Source organism: Mytilus trossulus, chromosome 1, assembly GCF_036588685.1.
Source record: "Mytilus trossulus isolate FHL-02 chromosome 1, PNRI_Mtr1.1.1.hap1, whole genome shotgun sequence".
NCBI lineage: Eukaryota > Metazoa > Mollusca > Bivalvia > Mytilida > Mytilidae > Mytilus > Mytilus trossulus.
In genome coordinates, this window is record NC_086373.1 from 97172041 (window position 1) to 97191668 (window position 19628).

General features: G+C 30.0%; 1 protein-coding gene across 1 annotated transcript; it reads left to right on the forward strand.

The window, feature by feature from the left end:
* Nucleotides 1-2866: 2866 nt before the first annotated feature.
* Nucleotides 2867-18013, forward strand: LOC134692256 (ran-binding protein 3-like). The gene is made up of 16 exons (XM_063552710.1): nucleotides 2867-2922; nucleotides 4377-4432; nucleotides 6486-6516; nucleotides 7288-7368; nucleotides 7626-7694; nucleotides 7960-8004; nucleotides 8616-8708; nucleotides 9248-9362; nucleotides 10000-10078; nucleotides 10406-10580; nucleotides 11987-12105; nucleotides 12769-12895; nucleotides 13115-13254; nucleotides 14111-14265; nucleotides 15244-15311; nucleotides 15971-18013. Exons 1-16 carry the CDS (start codon nucleotides 2904-2906, stop codon nucleotides 16024-16026), a joined length of 1428 nt encoding a protein of 475 aa, XP_063408780.1. The 5' UTR covers nucleotides 2867-2903; the 3' UTR covers nucleotides 16027-18013.
* Nucleotides 18014-19628: the final 1615 nt, after the last annotated feature.

Below are 19628 nucleotides of genomic sequence, written 5' to 3' on the forward strand. Positions count from 1 at the left end.
ATAGACATTACACTAACAGAAAAAAAGCAGGCTTCATTTGTGTACACATTGGTTTTATTTGACTTGTCTGCTGTGAAAAGAATCCAGATGAAATAACTTATAATTTTAAATATCTGAAGACATTAAAATATTGTTTTGAACTCAAAAATCAAAAGGTTTGCATTACACATTATGACAATACATTTAATAAGTTTGAAACACATAATAGTGAGTGATGACCAACAGAGAAAGTCTACAAAAAGCAATTATGATCACAAAAGAAGAAGCAAAGCTTTTGAATCTTTTACTTATTAAGATACCACAGTTATTTATTTAGTATACCCTCACCACTAGGCATGATAGAAAAGAATAAGAAATATGTTTTATGGCTACAATTTCCTGCTTTAAAAAACGGTTATATTGACCTAAGTTTATAGCACTGATTTCATTTGTTTTACTATAGATAAAAGGATTTTTATATTGTTTAGAAGGAAAATTATACAACGTATAAAAAATGAATGAATTCTCTTTGATGTATGCAGCGCTTGTTTGTGTTACTTATGAGTTTGCTATCTCATTTACACTTGTATGCATCTCTCTTTAATTCATATTTTGGTATATTGGTCAAAATGCACACAAGATTTGATAATCTAGTTCTGTAAGATGTTCATGATTTGGAACTCTACATTACAATACATTGATACAGTGGAATAAGTTTCTTTTCATTTAAAAATGTATTGAGGGGAGGGGCTAAGATGACCCCATCTAAACAATGCTATTTAACTGAATGGAATGATGGTGAACAACTAAACAGAACAATCTTCCAGTCAGCTACTAATTTCTCAACATGTGTGTTTATCATAGGTGGAAATGGATATTATGGCACATTTTATTTAACAGTTTGTAGGTTTGGAAAAAGGTAGGTCATTATTTGTTGAAACAAAAACTCAATCCAGGATTCCAGATTAATTTTAGTTGGTGAATTCTAAACAACTTTCTTCTAGTTTCTGTGAGTTGAATAAAATAATGTTTTTATAGTTCAAGTTATTTTTTTATGATTTGGTGTATTGGTATTTACTAGGGAAAAAAAACAGATATTGAAACTAAAATATGGTAAAACTTTGGACATATGCCAGAAAAAAAATTACCAAAGATTTGAGTTTTTAGTCCCATGATAGTTTAACTCCATCATCTTAACCTACCAGGTACCTTTTTTTAATGGCAGTCATTTCATATTTATTAATTGTGGACTTTTGAATATGTAATTTGTCTATAGAGTGTCTATATGCCCTTTTGTTTTTCTTTATAGTTGAAAAGTCATGTGATTAAGATTATAACACAATGTTGACTGCTGAACATATCAAAATTTTTGATAAGTTTACCGTTTATGTCTGTTTGTTTTGCTCAGACATTGTTGTCAGTATAATGGAATATCTATGTGACTGTCATAAAAGTGAGAGGTATAGCTAGATGTTAAACCAGGTTTAATCCATCCTTTTCCACAAATAAGGAAATACCTGTACCAATTCAAAAATGTTACAGTTGTTTTCCATGCTTGTAATGTGGCAGAGGTTATGACTTTTTGTTTTGAATGTTCCTTCAGGTGCAGTATTTTTTGCTTTTTATCAGACAACATGCAAAATAAACCAGATTTAAGTTCCAACAAATACACATGACTAGCAAAGTATTAATAGCAGACATAAAACATAAATTAGCATATAGATAGAAAAAAACAAAAAAAAAACTAATTTGTAAATAAGTACATATATAAATAATCTCATTTGGTTCTGATAATGTAATGCAGAATTTAAAAGGGAGATCAGATCAAAGCATAAGCAGGAACTGTTTTAGCATATTTCAATATATTAAATTTTTTAACTATTTGAACTACTCTGTAGAGACTAGAGGGTCCATCTTCCCAACTGAAGTCCATGTGTCAATGCCATGTCTTAATAGTGTCCTGCTCATGGTAATTTTTTTTAGGAAAATTCTACTGTAAAACAGATTTGGCTCCATAAGTATAAATAAAAATTTAGTCTGAATTTAAAAACTATAAGCAAAAAATCAAGCGTATTAAGCAACTAGAAAAAATAAATATATTTATTTGTTAGGCATTCAGCTCCAGATTCATTGGAAGATATAATTCTATGTACAAGAAGAACAAGTTCGTCCATGTCCCACCCCTTCCAAACAGTAGTAGCGCCCCTTATATCATTTGGTAGGTCTGTTTGACCGTGCAAGACTCTGATAAGTAATCACGGTTGTTAAACATTCTATAGCAGTACATTTCATGGTTCTATTGAACAAATTTCATCATACTAGATGCACATGACACAACACAAATTATTGAGCAACACGATGGGTGCCACATACACGTGGAGCCAGATCGGCTTTCCCATTTGAAGCACCTGAGATTACCACTAATTCTTATTATGGGTCCTTTTTCTATATGTAGTGTTTTGCATACTATTTTTTTTTGTTGGCCATTTTACTTTTTTAACCATGGCTTGGTCAGTTTATTTTCGATATATGAGTTTCAATCTTCCTTTTATTTAAAGCATATATATACAAAATTTTAAGAGCTGACAAGGATTTGTATAGTCCAAATAATTATGACGTCTGGCAAGGCGTCCCAGAAAAAAATTAAAATAGCCTTGCCAGACGTCATAATTATTTGGACTAGGATTTGTATAGTTCCCTCTAACTATACAAATCCTTGGAGCTGATATCACTTAAAATGATAAAAAAAAAATCATATAGGTGGCTTATTTAATTTAAGATCTGTGCTATCCTTTTGAGGCAACATCTTTTTTCATCTACAAGGATTGGTATAGTGATACAAATCCTTGTCATCTGCTATTAATTAAAGATCACCCGTTTGCATCGCAATCTATGAATTATCTCCCATTTTTCTAGAAAGAATCATGGCGGATGTTTATCCAGGTGAGCGCGAAAATAAGCATAAAAACTCTATTATTGTCAGTATTTCGTACATAGAACTTCTAAAATCATATCAGTATTAATGTACAATTTCAGAAGATTGATTTGGGTACCTTACATTGATCATTTGTTTCGAACTCTTGGGTAACATTTGTAAACAAGACTTGCTACAAGTTTGTCAACAAATGAAAATATAAACATCTGCATGTGTTCATTGCTTTCTATAGCTTATAACAGACAGAAAATAGTGTAGACCAATAATTAATCTAGAGTTATAATATTGTGGATTATACACCTGTTGGCTGTACATCAATTCACAAATTATCCAATTATATTTCAAAGCATTTCCATTTGACTGAGATGGACTTTTTGATTTTTTTCTCTCCAATAAATCTTCAATTGGAAAATGCACATTTCATTGCAAGCTTGATGTTAGTGAATTGAGGTATTGTCTGTAATAAATAGTTTATTTCCCTGACCTGTTCATAGGGTATTTCTTGAATTTTGTCTATTCACCGCAAAAAAATCTTCTTCTTGATATCTATAGGTCTGTATCCCTGCTCTATTTTAGTTATAATGGGGTTTAATAACAACATTGGCTGAATTTTTTAAAGGTAAATGAGAATCAAATTATTTAGTGTGAAAACGGAAAAGAAAACATGTAAAATAGGGCGGTACACATGAAATCACATGTGCTATTATGGCTGCGAGAAGCGGGTTACAGGATTCTGACAAAACAATAGGCCCATTCAAACAATCCAAGATTTGTCATCCTGCAGGATTCTCTAAAAATAATTCAAGGGTTTCCATACTGCCAGTCATATTCTTCTGATTGGAAATAGTGTGCACACATCAAGTTCACAAGTTGCTACCTAGTTTAAAATACGAAATTTTTATAACTAAGGAATACTATAAATGAAACAAAATGCATTAATTATGGTATTGTATTTGATCATTTGATTAAATTATCTATAAACAAATCAGGTTCTCCCTTTTCAGACAAAAAAAAACTCGCCCCTCTTGTGTCCATTATCATAAAACTTTACCTTTCTGTCCTTGAACATAAGCTTGAACACTAAAGTTGATAATAATGTTCATTTGGAATAGCTGACCACAATAAGAAGTGTATTTTATGCACACAAATCATCTTGCACATCTGTAATATAATATCAATTTTGCATTTGCTCTTTCAAAAGTTATAGGGTAAATTTAAAATATATAAAAAATGTGCATGTACATGTCTCAAGTTAATAAAAACTTGGTATAATTATAAAGTGATTTGCAATAAGTACAAAGTTGCTAAATCCTGGCTTGAGACTTATAGTTTTTGCTCCACCTCAGACTGCAGTGTTTAAGCTTGAATCTTAAACAAAAGGGTGCTTGTTTAACTGAAATGACACTTTAGCACAATCAACCTGGTTACATTTACTCTATAACGTTTTATTTTAAAATTACAGAATCGACAACAGGAAGTACTAAAGAAGACAATTCAGTTGATCAGAACAAAGAACAGGTAAAAAGATATCATAAAAAAAACTGATATGATTATTGATATGAATCATTTTATTTCATTGTTTTCTAGTAGATCTATCTTTCAAGGTTCTTCTAAATAGAACATGTATACTATTCTTATTAATTAATAGCAATTGTTATGACATTTTACTTAGCATAAACCTGATATAAAGTCCAACTAATTCTGAGCTTTAAATGATAGATAAGCTTAGTTGTGGTAGGACCTTTCTTGTGTTTCATTTGATTCTTATGGTGTTTGTTAAAAGTATTTTGATGGATTTTAGAAAATATATATAAAATAGGTAAAGAGAAACATTATTGCAATATTTGCAGTAGTGCATATAGTATCAATAACTATCATCTGCCATTAGGCACAAACTATCTTTCAAAATTTGATTTAACACATTGATCAGTATGAATACACATGAATAGAAAATGATCAGTAGGAATACACATGAATAGGAAATGATTAGTATGAATACACATAAATCAGAAATGATCAGTATGAATACAGTTTACACATGAATAGGAAATGATCAGTATGAATACGTGTAAATTAGAAATGATCAGTATGAATACACATGAATATGTAATGATCAGTAAAAATACACATGAATAGGAAATGATCAATATGAATATACGTAAATTAGAAATGATCAGAGTGTATACACAAATTAAAAATGATCAGTATGAATCCACAAGTTAGAAATGATCAATATGAATAGGAAAATATCAGTAAGAATACACTTGAATGTAAACTGATCAGTATGAATACAAATGAATAGGAAATTATCAGCATGAATACACATGAATAGGAAATGATCAGTATGTATACACATGAATAGAAAATGCTCAATCGGAATACAAATGAATTGGAAATGATCAGTATGAATACACATAAATTGGAAATAATCAATATGAATAGACATAAATTGGAAATGATCAGTATGAATAGACATTAATTAGAAATGATCAGTATGAATACACAAGTTAGAAATGCACATGAATAGGAAATTATCAGTATGAATACACATGAATAGGAAATGATCAGTATAAATACACAAATAAGAAATGGTTAGTATGAATACACAAATTAGAAATGATCAGTATGAATACACATGAATAGGAAATTATCCGTATAATACACATGAATAGAGAATGATCTGTATGAATATACATGAATATGTAATGATCAGTAGAAATACACATGAATAGGAAATGATCAGTATGAATATACGTAAATTAGAAATGATCAGTATGAATCCACAAGTTAGAAATGATCAATATGAATAGGAAAATATCAGTAAGAATACACTTGAATGTAAACTGATCAGTATGAATACAAATGAATAGGAAATTATCAGCATGAATACACATGAATAGGAAATGATCAGTATGTATACACATGAATAGAAAATGCTCAATATGAATACAAATGAATTGGAAATGATCAGTATGAATACACGTAAATTGGAAATAATCAATATGAATAGACATAAATTGGAAATGATCAGTATGAATAGACATTAATTAGAAATGATCAGTATGAATACACAAGTTAGAAATGCACATGAATAGGAAATTATCAGTATGAATACACATGAATAGGAAATGATCAGTATAAATACACAAATAAGAAATGGTTAGTATGAATACACAAATTAGAAATGATCAGTATGAATACACATGAATAGGAAATTATCCGTATAATACACATGAATAGAGAATGATCTGTATGAATATACATGAATAGGGAATGATCAGTATGAATATACATGAATAGGGAATGATCAGTATGAATATACATGACTAGGAAATTTTCAGTATGAATTTACATGAATAGGAAATGAAAAGTTTGAATACGCATGAATAGGGAATGATACTGGTATCCGTATGAATACACATGAATAGGAAATGATGAGTATGAATACACATGAATAGGAAATGATCAGTATGAATACACATGAATAAGAAATTATCAGTATAAATACACATGATTAGAAAATGCTCAAACATGAATACACATGAATAGGACATTTATTTGTTGTTTTTAGGAAAGTGACTCCACAGCTTCAGGATATCAAGGTAACTATTCTAGTTGACAAATTATTCACTTCAATGTTGTGAAAAAGGATTAAATCAATTGGGCATATTTCACACTTCCTTATATATGCTCATTTCTCTGGATTACTGTGTAATTGTAAGGACTAAATCTTTTTTTTTTATCTAACTATAATATAAAAAGAAATCATGTTAAATTTAATAATTTGATAAGGTTTTGTAGTCCTGCTACTTATTGTTGAATGATATATTTCCATGGTAATTACAACAGGAAATTGTTAATTCACTGTCCATTAATAACTTAAAAACTTGTGTTAGAATAGCATACTTAGTTCATTATATTATAAATTGAAGAACTGTTAAATACCGATTTCAGTCAAAATTGTTGGCAAGCTGTTGCTTTGCTAGGCCAGAAGTCAAATCTGTACAACTGATCTAAAGAAATATTCAAATTTGACCACATAAACATATACATCAAACACTCATACTTTCTTTTTGTTTACTGCACTTGAAGCTTGAAAAAAGAAATAACTGAAAAAACACAAAATTTGAAAAGATATATAGATTTTATTATTAATCAGTGGATATTCATGTTTTTAGCATTTACTGAAACATTTGAAACTAAAAAAAAATAACTACAAATTTTGAAGTACATTAATATTAACTTAAGTAGCATTAATTTGGTTGTCATACATATTTATCAGTTTATAGAAAGAAAACTTACAGACTTTTACAATGTCATAAATTAAGAGATATAATATTTACAGAATTCATGTTCAAAGCTTTTTATTTCAGCTGCAACAGCCCCTAATCCATTTGGTCCTCGTCCAGGAATAAAAACTGACTTAGTTTCTTCAAGTTCTTATAATTCTACAGGTAAGTAAGTTTCTTCTAGTTCTTATAATTCTGCAGGTAAGTTAGTTTCTTCTAGTTCCTATAACTTACAGATAAGTTAAGTTGTAATTATTCATGATGGTGTATTAGTTTGTTCTATTTTCTTATCTTGATAAAATTATCATTATTGTAAAAAGTAAATGATAAATCCAATGAATTAAGTACAATAATCATTGAAGATTTTTTTCAATTTCTTCAATGACTGTAATGTAAAATATAAAAGTATTGTCTATTTTCAGTTCATCTTACTCCCAGTAGATTATCTGGCAATGCAGGATTAAAGGGAGGCGATCCTTCTAGTTCTGATGGTAAGTAATGTGGACACTTTAACTTATATATCGTCTGACAATTCCCTTTGTTCTGTTGTAGTACTGCTAGTTTAACAAATAAATCATAAAGTCTACTTAACAGTTGGTTCACTTTTGAATCAATTTCATAAAATTAAAACAATATTTAAGAAAGGTCTTAGTTGAATATTTTTCAAGTGGTGTTAATGAGATGTGATTGAAACCCAGTAAATCAAAGGACATCTTCAATAACTTGTATGTTTATTTTATTATCATTATTTTACAGAGGAAAAAAGTCACAGATCATCCATACTTGCACCTTCACGTTTAGGTAGGTACATCATAAATCTATAAACAGCGACAACTTTACTGATAAATAGGCTGAATAGCTAAATAGTTAACTATGTTGTATGGGTTTTGTTCATTGTTGAAGGCCGTATGGTGACCTATAGATGTTAATTTTTGTGTCATTTGGTCTCTTGTGGAGAGTTGTCTCATTGGCAATCATACCACATCTACATTGTCTTTTCCATAATTAGTTTTTGGCAGTAAACTTTACACTTTTACACTTTAATACAGCAACAAGAACAGGTGAGCTCAATTATTTCTGAATCCAATATCTGTGTTGATGCTACTGTTTTGATGCATTTAAACAGAAATTAATCTGGCCAAAAATATCAATATCTTTAAGAAAAATCTATGGATTGGTTGAAAAAAAATAGCATTTAGAATTAGATATGGAAATGCAATTTGGCTTCACATAAATTCAAACAAAAATACAATGAAATGTATAAAGTAAGAAATTCATGCATCAAAATGATGTTAAATGGAATTTGTTTTCAAAATTTAAAATGGAATATGTATGGAAAATCTTAACAAAGATATGTTATAATTCTTGATCATTTTGCAGAAACACTGAACGATGATTTTAATATATTATAGGAATGTTGAATAAAACAGATGTAGCCAGTCCCTCAAAATGTCTCTTGAGACCTTCAGCATTATCAGCTCAAGTTCAAACATTGAAACAAAAAGGTAATATATAATGTCAATGCATTGCAGTATGTTCAAATAGACCCTTGGTTTAAAATTAAATTTAAGAATGTTAAAAAAAAATCTAGTTGTGATCTGTATATATATATATTAATTATAAGGAAGTCACACTGCATCTGCTTTGAAGTCCTCATTTCTCTTAAGATATCAATAAAAAAAATGAAGAACCAGAAAAATGTGCTATTATTAGTTATTGCCCTTGTACATTGGATAGATGTATGTGCAACTCTGTTCTCTTATTATAATTTGTTTCATTGTGATGATATCTAATAATTGTCCAGTTATTTGAGGCATTTTGATGGTAAAATTTAGAACAACATTTTTAGAGATTATGAAAAGGAGTTGTTGATCAAACACTAGACCTTCAACCTTTGGCTTTTATAACTAACAGTTAACTACCCAGAGGTTGATTGAATTTAAGCAAATGACTGAAAACTGTTTTGATGATCTAGTATTTTTTAAATGAACTTGAGAAACAAGACTTTGAAGCTCTAAATTAACTAGACTTTTTGTTGATGCAGATTCACAACAAGAACAAAAAGAAAACCAAGAATCAGTCAACCAAGAAAAAACACCTGAAGCAACGCCAGGAAGTTTTATTACAAAAGAAAATTATTTTGCCACAGCTCTTACAAGGTAAGCGTTTACATATATGTTTGTGTGTTATGCACTAACTTTGTAGAAACTGTATCATTGAATTATTACATTTGCATATTATTATTAGTAGAAAATCTTAGGTATGTTATGTGATATACTAATTACTCAAACCTAAAGATAACCAAAAAAATGTTGTTTCAAGTATTTTAGGAATCACCCTGTTATTTGGTCCTTCTATCTCTGTTATTCTGATCCTAAGTGCTTTGTAAGAACAACTCCTCAGTAACAGCTAGATGGATAATTGTTTTAATTTGATAAAGTTGTAGAACACTACCCAAAGATGTACATAAGGTCAAGGAATATAATCCCAGTCCAACATTTTAAAGGGGAGATTACCAAATTTAAATACTTCAATATACTTATAGAATTTGTGGCAGGGGTATCCTTTTGTAAGTTCACTCACACTTCTATTATAAAAAAAAGTCACTGATCAAAATTTCTAGTCAAAACTCTTGTTACATGACAGTACTGTTCAGATCATAGAGATTTTTTGTGTAAACCAAAATCTCTTTCAAACAAATGTCATAAACTGACGTTGTTAGGATTTTGCTAAATATTATCCAGACAAATCAACCATCAAAGAAAGATAAAAATTATTTATATTTTCTATTTTCAGTGCACCTGATTCAACGACTGATGATGGTGGTGGGAAAAATGAATTTATATTTGGTACAAATTTAAATGAAAGAGTCACGGTAAGTACATGAATTAAAGTAGTGCCAATGTCTTGATCAGTTTAAGTTAAAATCTTTTGCAGTAATGACTTCAAAATCAAAGATATGTGAACAATTTCACAAATATAAGTCTGATAACTGAAACATTACCTTACTCTGTTTTACTGTAAGTTCTTGAAGGTATTTGGATAAAAAGTCTTAATTTCCAACCCAAACCATCTTTTATCAGCTAGGACTATTATTTGTTATTCTGTAATGATCTTTTAATCTTACAAGCACATTTTCACAATGTTATTCAAAAAATGTATAAAGTATACAGTTTATGATTAAGTTACCTTTTTATTTCAGGGTGTTAATACAGCATCACCAGACAGTAAAAGAGATTCAAGTGAATCAAGTAAAGAATTTGTGTTTGGTCAGAATTTAGCTGAACGTGTAGTCCAATCTTCCACAAGTCCTGATGATGAAAATAAAGATAAAGACTTATCAGATGACGAGGAAGCAGAGGCTGGCAAATGCATAGGTAAAATCCAAAACATATATGTTTCAAAGGAGGCCAAAAGATACCAGAGTGACATTCAAACCCCTAAACATAATGGCTAAATAACAAAAAAGACAAACAGACAAACAATAGTACACAAAACATTACATAGGAAAAAAAACTTAGTAACACAAACCCCACCAAAAAATGGGTTGGGGGAGGGGGATCTCAGGTGCTCTCAATAATTTGATTTAAATTTTTCTTTGGTTTCAAACATTAACATAATAAGAATTGACTTGAGATTACATGTATATTAGCTCACCTGGCCTAAAAGGCCATGTGAGCTTTTCTCATCACTTGGCGTCCGTCGTCGTCGTCTGTCGTCGTTAACAATTTTTCAAACATCTTCTCCTCTGAAACTACTGAATGGATTTGAATGAAACTTAGCATGATTGTTCCTTAGTATATCCTGCACAAAATGTGCGCTTCGATTTTTGATCCGTCAAAAAACATGGCCGCTGTTACTTAAAATAGAACATAGGGGTCAAATGCAGTTTTTGGCTTATATCTCAAAAACGAAAGCATTTAGAGCAAATCTGACATGGGGTAAAAATGTTCATTAGGTCAAGATCTATCAGCCCTGAAATTTTCAGATGAATCAAACAACCAATTGTTGGGTTGCTGCCACTTAATTGGTAATTTTAAGGAAATTTTGCAGTTTTTGGTCATTATCTTGAATATTATTATAGATAAAGATAAACTGTAAACAGCAAAAATAATCAGCAAAGTAAGATCTACAAATAAGTTAATATGACCAAAATTGTCAATTGACCCCTTAAGGGGTTATTGTCCTTTAATGACAATTTTTCACAATTTGTTCATCATATTTGCTAACTTTAAAAAATCTTCTCCTCTAAAACTACGCAACTAAATTCAACCAAACTTCAACTGAATGATCAGTAGGGTGTATAAAATAAAGTTTGTGCTTTATTTTCTATTTCGTCAAAAAAACATGGCCGTCATGGCTAAAAATAGATCACAGGGTAAAATGCAGTTTTTGGCTTATATCTCAAAAACTCCAGCATTTAGAGCAAATAAGACAATATGTTAAAGTATTTATTAGCTCAAGGTCTACCTGTCCTGTAATTTTCAGACGAATTGGGTAACTGGTTTTTCAGGTATAATGCCCCTGAATTGATGATTTTAAAGAAATTTTGCAGTTTTTGGTTATTATCTTGAATACTATTATAGATACAGATCAACTGAACATTTAAATAAATTAAAAAGCCAAAATAATCATTGATGAGAGATTTAACCAAAAAAATTAAGGTGAGCGATTCAGGCTCTTGAGAGCCTCTTGTATTTAAAGTGAATTTTAGAATCAATTTTTCTTTAATAGACAAGTTTGATTAAGACATTTAACATTTGTTATTCTATTTTATTTACAGAAAAAGCTAAATCCTTAGAAGAATCAGCTAGAGAATTTCAGGCAAAGTATGAAAGAAAGACAGAATTAAAAGAAGTTGAGATTAAAACTGGAGAAGAAGGGGAATCTAATGTATTGCAGGTATATTTATACCCCCACTTTAAATAATACCCACTTGGTTGGGTATACTGTTTTATAAAAAATGTATCTCAGTCCATCCTTCCATCAAGTCTATCCGTCTGTCCCACAAATATTTTTCCTTGCATCTTTCTCAGGAACTAAATTACAAGGATTTCAAAAATTTGGTTTCAGGTTTAATATTAGTCAGCTATACCATGGTATGCATTTTCAGATTCATCACTCAACAACTTCCTGTTTACTGAACACTTTCTTCATTTTACACATGATAGCCAGGTTGAAAATTTTCGTCACATCATGGATTTATGAAATTTGGTTTCAGGATTTATATAAGTCAGCTATACTGTGTGAGTGATGGGTTTTCAGATTCATTACTCAACAACTTCCTGTTAACCCTCAAGTACTTGGCAGTAGCTCACAGTTTCATAATAAAAAAAATTTAAATAAGTTTTTAAATGAAATATGTAGCAAAAAGATTTTTGGTGTTTTAATGCATCTTTTAAGCACTGCTATTGAGCTATTTTGTGGTGGCCAGTTTTTAATGGTGGATGAAGCCAAAGTGCCAGGAGAAAAACCACTGACCTTCGATAGGAAAAGTGACAATCCAAGTCAATTAAGTTGGTAGTCAAGTTTATTTATTGTTTGTATATTAATTTTGTATTTCAGGCAACTGGTAAATTATTTGTGTTTGACAGTGCTAATCAAAATTGGATTGAACGAGGGCGTGGTTCGTTACGGTTGAATGATTTAAGGAGTTCATCTGGAATGGGAACAGAATTTCACTCACGATTAGGTATAACTTTTTTAATGCATATATCATATAGAGGACATGATTAATTCTAGCTGCAATAAATATTTTGTCTAAAAGTCCATGTTTTTTGTTTTGTTTATAGGCTGTAGAAATTTTAATATATGAATGAGTGTGATTTTTGCATTCAAAAGTATATATCCTACCTTTTCCTTTATATGATAAATATATATTTTATTTCTATACAATTTACATATATTACAGTTATGAGAACACAAGGCAGTCTTAGGGTTATATTAAATACAAAGATATGGCCAGGGATGACGGTAGAAAAGGCTAGTCAGAAAAGTCTTAGGATAACAGCTACAGATTCTGATGAAGGTGTCAAAGTCTTTCTTATAAATGTAAGTACAATATGAAAATATACCATTACTATGTAATCCTACTGGATTATTGATTGGTCATAGCTTTACTTTGTAATTCTTCTGGATTCTTGATTTGTCAAAACTATACTATGTAATCCAAGTGGATTCTTGATTGGTTATAGAAGAGGGGCCAAGATAACAGAGGGACATTTAAACTCATAGATCGAAAAATAAACTGACACTGCCATGGCTAAAACAGAATAAAGCAAACAAGACAAATAATGGTACACAAGCCACATCTTTATTTCATAATACACCTGGATTCTTGATTGGTCATAGCTTTATTTCATAATCCACCTAGATACTTTCTGGGGTAATATTGGTAGTTGTTTTCCTCTAAAGACCTCGGTATATATAGGCTATTCATGGCCAGATTTTTTGCTGGCATACATTTTAGATAAAATTTCAGGAAAAATATTAAAATAATGTATAAGGTACTGAAATGTCACAGTATCACAAAATACAGTAATTGAAACAATTATAAGATGCATATCTTTCATGTATATTCAACCATTTTAGAAAGTTTAAAGGCTCTGGGTTGAAACTCATAATAATTCTGTAAATTATTGCCAGGTTATCAGTGTTGTGAATAATGCAACTACCTGAGTATCACAATAATAAGAACTCACATGTTGTAATCAAATACAAAAATCTGTTGTTTTTTCTAAAATTGCAATAACTTAACTAATTTTTTCATTTTTCATGCGATAAATTCAGAATTTACAATATTGGAATAATTGCATTTCAGCAATGTAGATTCATTGTACACAATTATTATTTAAATAAGATAACAGGTGAATAAAAGTTAAACAATTATTGATGTATATCTTTTCAGACAAGTATTAAAGACAGTGAGAATATAATGAGAGCAGTAGACTGGAGAATACAACAATTAAGAGTCAGAGAAGAAGCAGATAAACCCAAATTCTCAGAAAAACGCAAAGCAGATATAGATTCCTCACCTGATGACGCTTCTCAGAAAAAATCAAGGTAAAAGTGAAATTTATTATCTGCATTTAATAAGAAACCCTGCTTAGTATAAGTCTATTTTGATTGCACAGAAAATACTAAAAGTAAATAAAGTTCCAAATTTCTTTCTTTGAAGGAAAGTTTTATATTTATTGTGGAAAAAATATTTTTAGTTTCTTAAATACGTGCAGCTATTTGAGCTTGCACATTTTTAACATATAAGATTATTGTGGTTATCTCAACGCTGTTGATTTTCCTGCTTGAGATGGTATGGCAAAAGTGAGATAAGCAATTGAATTGAGATGACCAATGATAATCTGTTTATTGCTATTTTACCAATGACAACGTTGTTAATTTCATGACAATGGGCATATGTGCTCATAGTTTCAGAGATCATTTCTAATATTGCAAGACTTGGCTGAGAAGGGAATTCATAAGTCAGCAAGATCAAAGGATAATTTCTTAAAATGCAGATAATTCCCATCTAAACATTATTAACCTCTGCCTCATTTGCATGATAGAGATAGGAAACAAGTACTTGTTTGATGCACCCTTACTCATTTAATCGAGAGTTTATGCAATTCCCTCAGTGATTAAAACATATGGTAAACACAATGTTTTAGCTAGGAGGACAATTTTCTGAGAAAATACCATAAGTATCATTGAAAGGATTAAAATAGTATGTATGAAAGTCATATTGTGTTTTGTGTAGTTTCATTTGACAACATATATAAGTATATTTAAACTGTTATTTTAATAGGCAAATGATTTAACTATCAAAGTTCAAATGTTTGAGCATGAAATTCTTTGTGATGTAAAAGGGTCACCAACTCTATATAACACTTTTGTTCTGCTGTTGTCTGTGTGTGTCAAGGTTCCATGTTAAAGGCCATACTTTCACCTAAAATTGTTTACTTTTTACACATTGATAATTGGATTGAGAGTTGTTGCATTGGCACTCATATCCCATTATTAATTTGAAATAATATTGTATTTTAGAGTAGATGAAGTACCATGTATCAGAAGAGAAGAATCTGATGGCAGTGTACTGGATCCAGAAACAGAAGGTATGTTTATTTTATAGGTTAATTCAATATTCTGTAGTAACTGAATGATTAGGAGAAACAGTCATTATCTTCTGGACCTTTCTTATGAGTTAGTAAATATGTTTAACACAACTATAGTTTAAGCATGGACCATTGATAAAAAAAATTGATTGCAGATAATTGTAAATGGTATGTTAAGAGGCATATGCCACATAAAACTGATCAGTTAAAAACTACAGAAAAAAAATTGTAAACCTGTGTTAATGAAATGAAAAGTTAATGAAGGATTTTACAATTCTTCTCGAAACTGTTAAATGACATCATTACATCATTATGCAAGAACATCATACAATAGTGCCACCTGATTGTGATATACATTTGGGAATAGAAAAGTTAAATGTTTTGAAAGAATATTGTTCTTTCTCATACACCATAGTAAAATTGACCAAACTACTACATTTGTAATCCCAAACGGTTGTGTCTATGTTCCTAGACAGTTTTCAGAAACTCATGGCATGCAGTTATATAAAATTTATGTGTATAGGTATAAATTTAATTGACGAATATAAAAGCCTTCCACAAAAGATAAGCTGTCCTGGCAACAAAATAATTAGAAAGCATTTGAAAAAAACTTAATAAAGTTGTTAGTCTACTTCATTGTATATTCTTTAATTTTTCAGCATCATCTGAAAGCTGTACCTCTTCATCATTGACTGTGAGATCAGAATCAGACTGAGGCTGGAAGGAAATAAATTTCAATCTATAAATAGAACATAGTGATTATAGCAATGAAATTGTGATCAATATTTAAACATGGAGAAGATAACACCTATAAAACTTGGCTACAAAGAATTTGATAATATTAGGTTTTGTTTTAGTCTTCTTCATAGTGTATTTCTCAAAATAACGAGTAAAAATGATCCACAAACATACTGATATATACCTTTAAAGTATTGCACCATTGCTTTTTAAAAAAGAAACACTTTGTTAACACTGTTTAGTGTTAGTTAAAGTGACACCAGAGAACCAGTATGTTTATAATGTATTGATGTTCTGTGTTCTCTGGCTCAGGAATGTGTGTAGAACTGTAGTTATACTGAATGATAACATAAATATCATCTCACAATATATTATGTAAATGTTAAGGGACTTTTTTTTAGATTTTTTTGTCATTACATTATATGATATTCTGAGACATTGTATTAAAACCATTTTGGTTATCTAATGCTTTGTTAAAAACCTGAAATGATTAACATGGAGATTGTATTTTTTCTCAAAGAGAATAATCATATTTCGACTTGTATCGTCACTTAGATACTCATGATATGATCCTAGGGTATATAAGGCTCAAAGGTTTAGGAATTAAAATAGATCTTCAATTTCATGTTGACTGAAGTCCTATTTTTGCCTGTCTTTCGATAAACCAGGTTGATAAACTTTCAAAATTGTTCTTATTTTAATTTTTGTTGATTTTTTTCTGAATTTGTATCAAATATTTTCCACTGGGTGTAAAACCAAAAGCAATCAATATCAATGTATATGTTGATAAATGTAAATTCTCATATTGACTGAATATCAACTAAAAAAATACACTCATGTGCTGGTTCCTGTACCGTATGTTTAAGTCACAGAAATTCTCTGAAAGCCAGTTTTCAAGCCAAAGATTTTGGTTCTCTTTGGGTATACTCATTCACATTTATTCACAAATAAGAACTGACTGCTTCATATATCTGGCTGATAGTGGTGTAAAAAACCAACAAACAATCAATCAGTCTGCTTAATTTATATAATAAAAGTTCTTTTCCATACACCAAAATTATGAGATGGGTGTATAACTGATAAATAGATAAATACTGATTAAAGATCACACATCTTATAAGAAATACTGATTTTCAGTCGTAAAGCACAAATCACTAAAAAGCAAATATTTCTGTGAAATAATCTATTAATGAGATACCTGTACATGCATTTTCCAAAATTATTTCTTTTTTACGTGCCCATGTGATTTGACAAAATTTGATGTTGGCTATCATTTATTTATACCAAAAGTGTGCTTAATGTTTTATTGCAATTTTTAAAGCTATAAGCTTTTCAGAACTGTTAGAAAATGTTAATAAAATGCAATAAGCGCTGAAAGAACTCCTTTTCACCATAAGTGCTAACTCTATGTTATTCATAGTCATATTCCTATATTAGGAGCAACTTAATAATAACTGTTTATATACTGTTAAAAATCACCTTAACCAGATCAACTCCATATTGTGCTTGAGCTTGTATGCTTGATCTGAACATGCTATTATCCTTCAGTCAAACAATTGCTTCTGTTGGCAAAATCTTTTTGCATTTTATTTTTATTAATAAAGTAAATAATCATTTTTATCTTGCCATACATTCACAACTTAATATACCGGTTATATTCTATTGTCAACTGATGGCAATTTATTTCAATAAAAACATAAACACATTTTAGCTTTTGACATCCTCATGCCTCAGCAATTTTTTTTAAACATGGAAATCAGTGATATTTTTTTTGGCAGAAAAGTTTATTGTTAATGTATGTTAACATGAAATATTATAAATCAGCTTTTTACATAGTGTGACAATAAGTAGTGATTAGCATTGTGGAAAGTTTACATTGTAACAATTATCCATCATGCCTATGTAGTCAATGTTCGGTCTCCCTTCGAGACTTGTTAATATGTTAATAAACATGTAATCTATCATTACTTCTTTATTTATAGCCAGAAAAGGAGGGAAGTAGTGTATTTTCAAGGTGAACCCAGTTTTCAAGATGGTCCAAATCAAGGTCCAAACTTTGTTTGATTTTAACTTATGGGGTTCTTTGAAATGATGAATCTAACCATGTATTTAGATATTTTGGATTTTGGGCTTGTATCAAATTGATCCACATTGAGGTCTGAAGAGTCCTAAATAAAACTTTTGTTTGATTTATATAAAAAAAGAAAGATTCTAACAATGTTGGATATTGGACCTTAAATTCAGTGTTCTCCCCAGGATTTTTGGATAGCGCTGTGGTAAGCGCGTGATTTTCCACAATTCTCAGTAACTTTGTCGCGTCGCGTGGTTGGTTTGTAATTGATTTTTTATGTGTTTTTCCTATATTATGCTATTGATGTTTTCTCTTGTAATGATGTCCTCATCATGCTCATGGAAGTTACCCTTTGTTTGCTAATGTTATTGTCTGGATATAGACATGATAGAAGAAAAGTCTTTTTCTCCATTGTAAATTCATATAATCCTCATATTATTATCTGTCTGTAAAACCCAAGGAGAAGTGTTTTCCATGGTGGGTCTATACCAGACTGCCTATGTGAAGATTTCTTTTTACTAACTGGTGATGTTTCAGAACATGTAGGACCAACAATAAAGTCATTGTCAGCTTCTGTGAGAAAGTTTTCAATGACAAGATTGGTATTTTTTTACATTTACTTTTATAAACATTTCTAGCAAAGTGCAACTTTGCAATAAGAATGAGTATAGTATTTTGAAGGAAGAAATGAACTTGCCCTTTCAATAATATTCAAATGTTATCAAAGATTTGCTTAAAAAAAGGCTAAAATATTCCAATTATGAATTATGAATATAACATGTATGAAAGAAATCCTATAAAAATATTTTAAAGATATTTTTTATTTTAAAGGTATATTACCAATCAAATACATTATGTATGCCAATTGAAGCAATTACCACCTTTAGAGGTTGTGCTTGATAATTCTATAAACATTTGAATACGTGCCACAATATTAAATAAATGGTAAATGTCAAATTAAAAAAAATTCAGTTCTTTGACCATTCATTATGTGTCACAAATCTATGCTATGCAAAATATTTTCCCAATCCTAATTCAGAGCTGGTTTTACATGATTCCTATCTTTTAAAAAGTGAACTGAAAACAATAAAAAGGGCAGGAAGATACAAGAGGGATATTCAAACTCGTAAAATTGAAAATAAACTGACAAAGGCCATTGCTAAAAAAGAAACAGAAAAACAATAGTACACAAAACACAACATTAAAAAATAAAGACAAAGCAAAATCAACATCAACCCCACCAAAAACTGGGATGATCTCAACTGTTCAGGGTTTTAACCTCTGGGAAATCTGTGTTTCTAACACTGACAGCTTCTTGTTTTGTATCCTGTCACTTAGAATAGATACCAATGTACCATCCTTCTGAAATCAAACAGTTGTCAGGACTTCCTCTCATGATTCTTGGAGATATTGAGCAAATATTTGGTACTAAAGTGTATTATAATGGCTTTTAGATTGAGTTTGCGTTTCCTTCTGGTTGTAATATTAATTTCTCTCTAAATATGAGA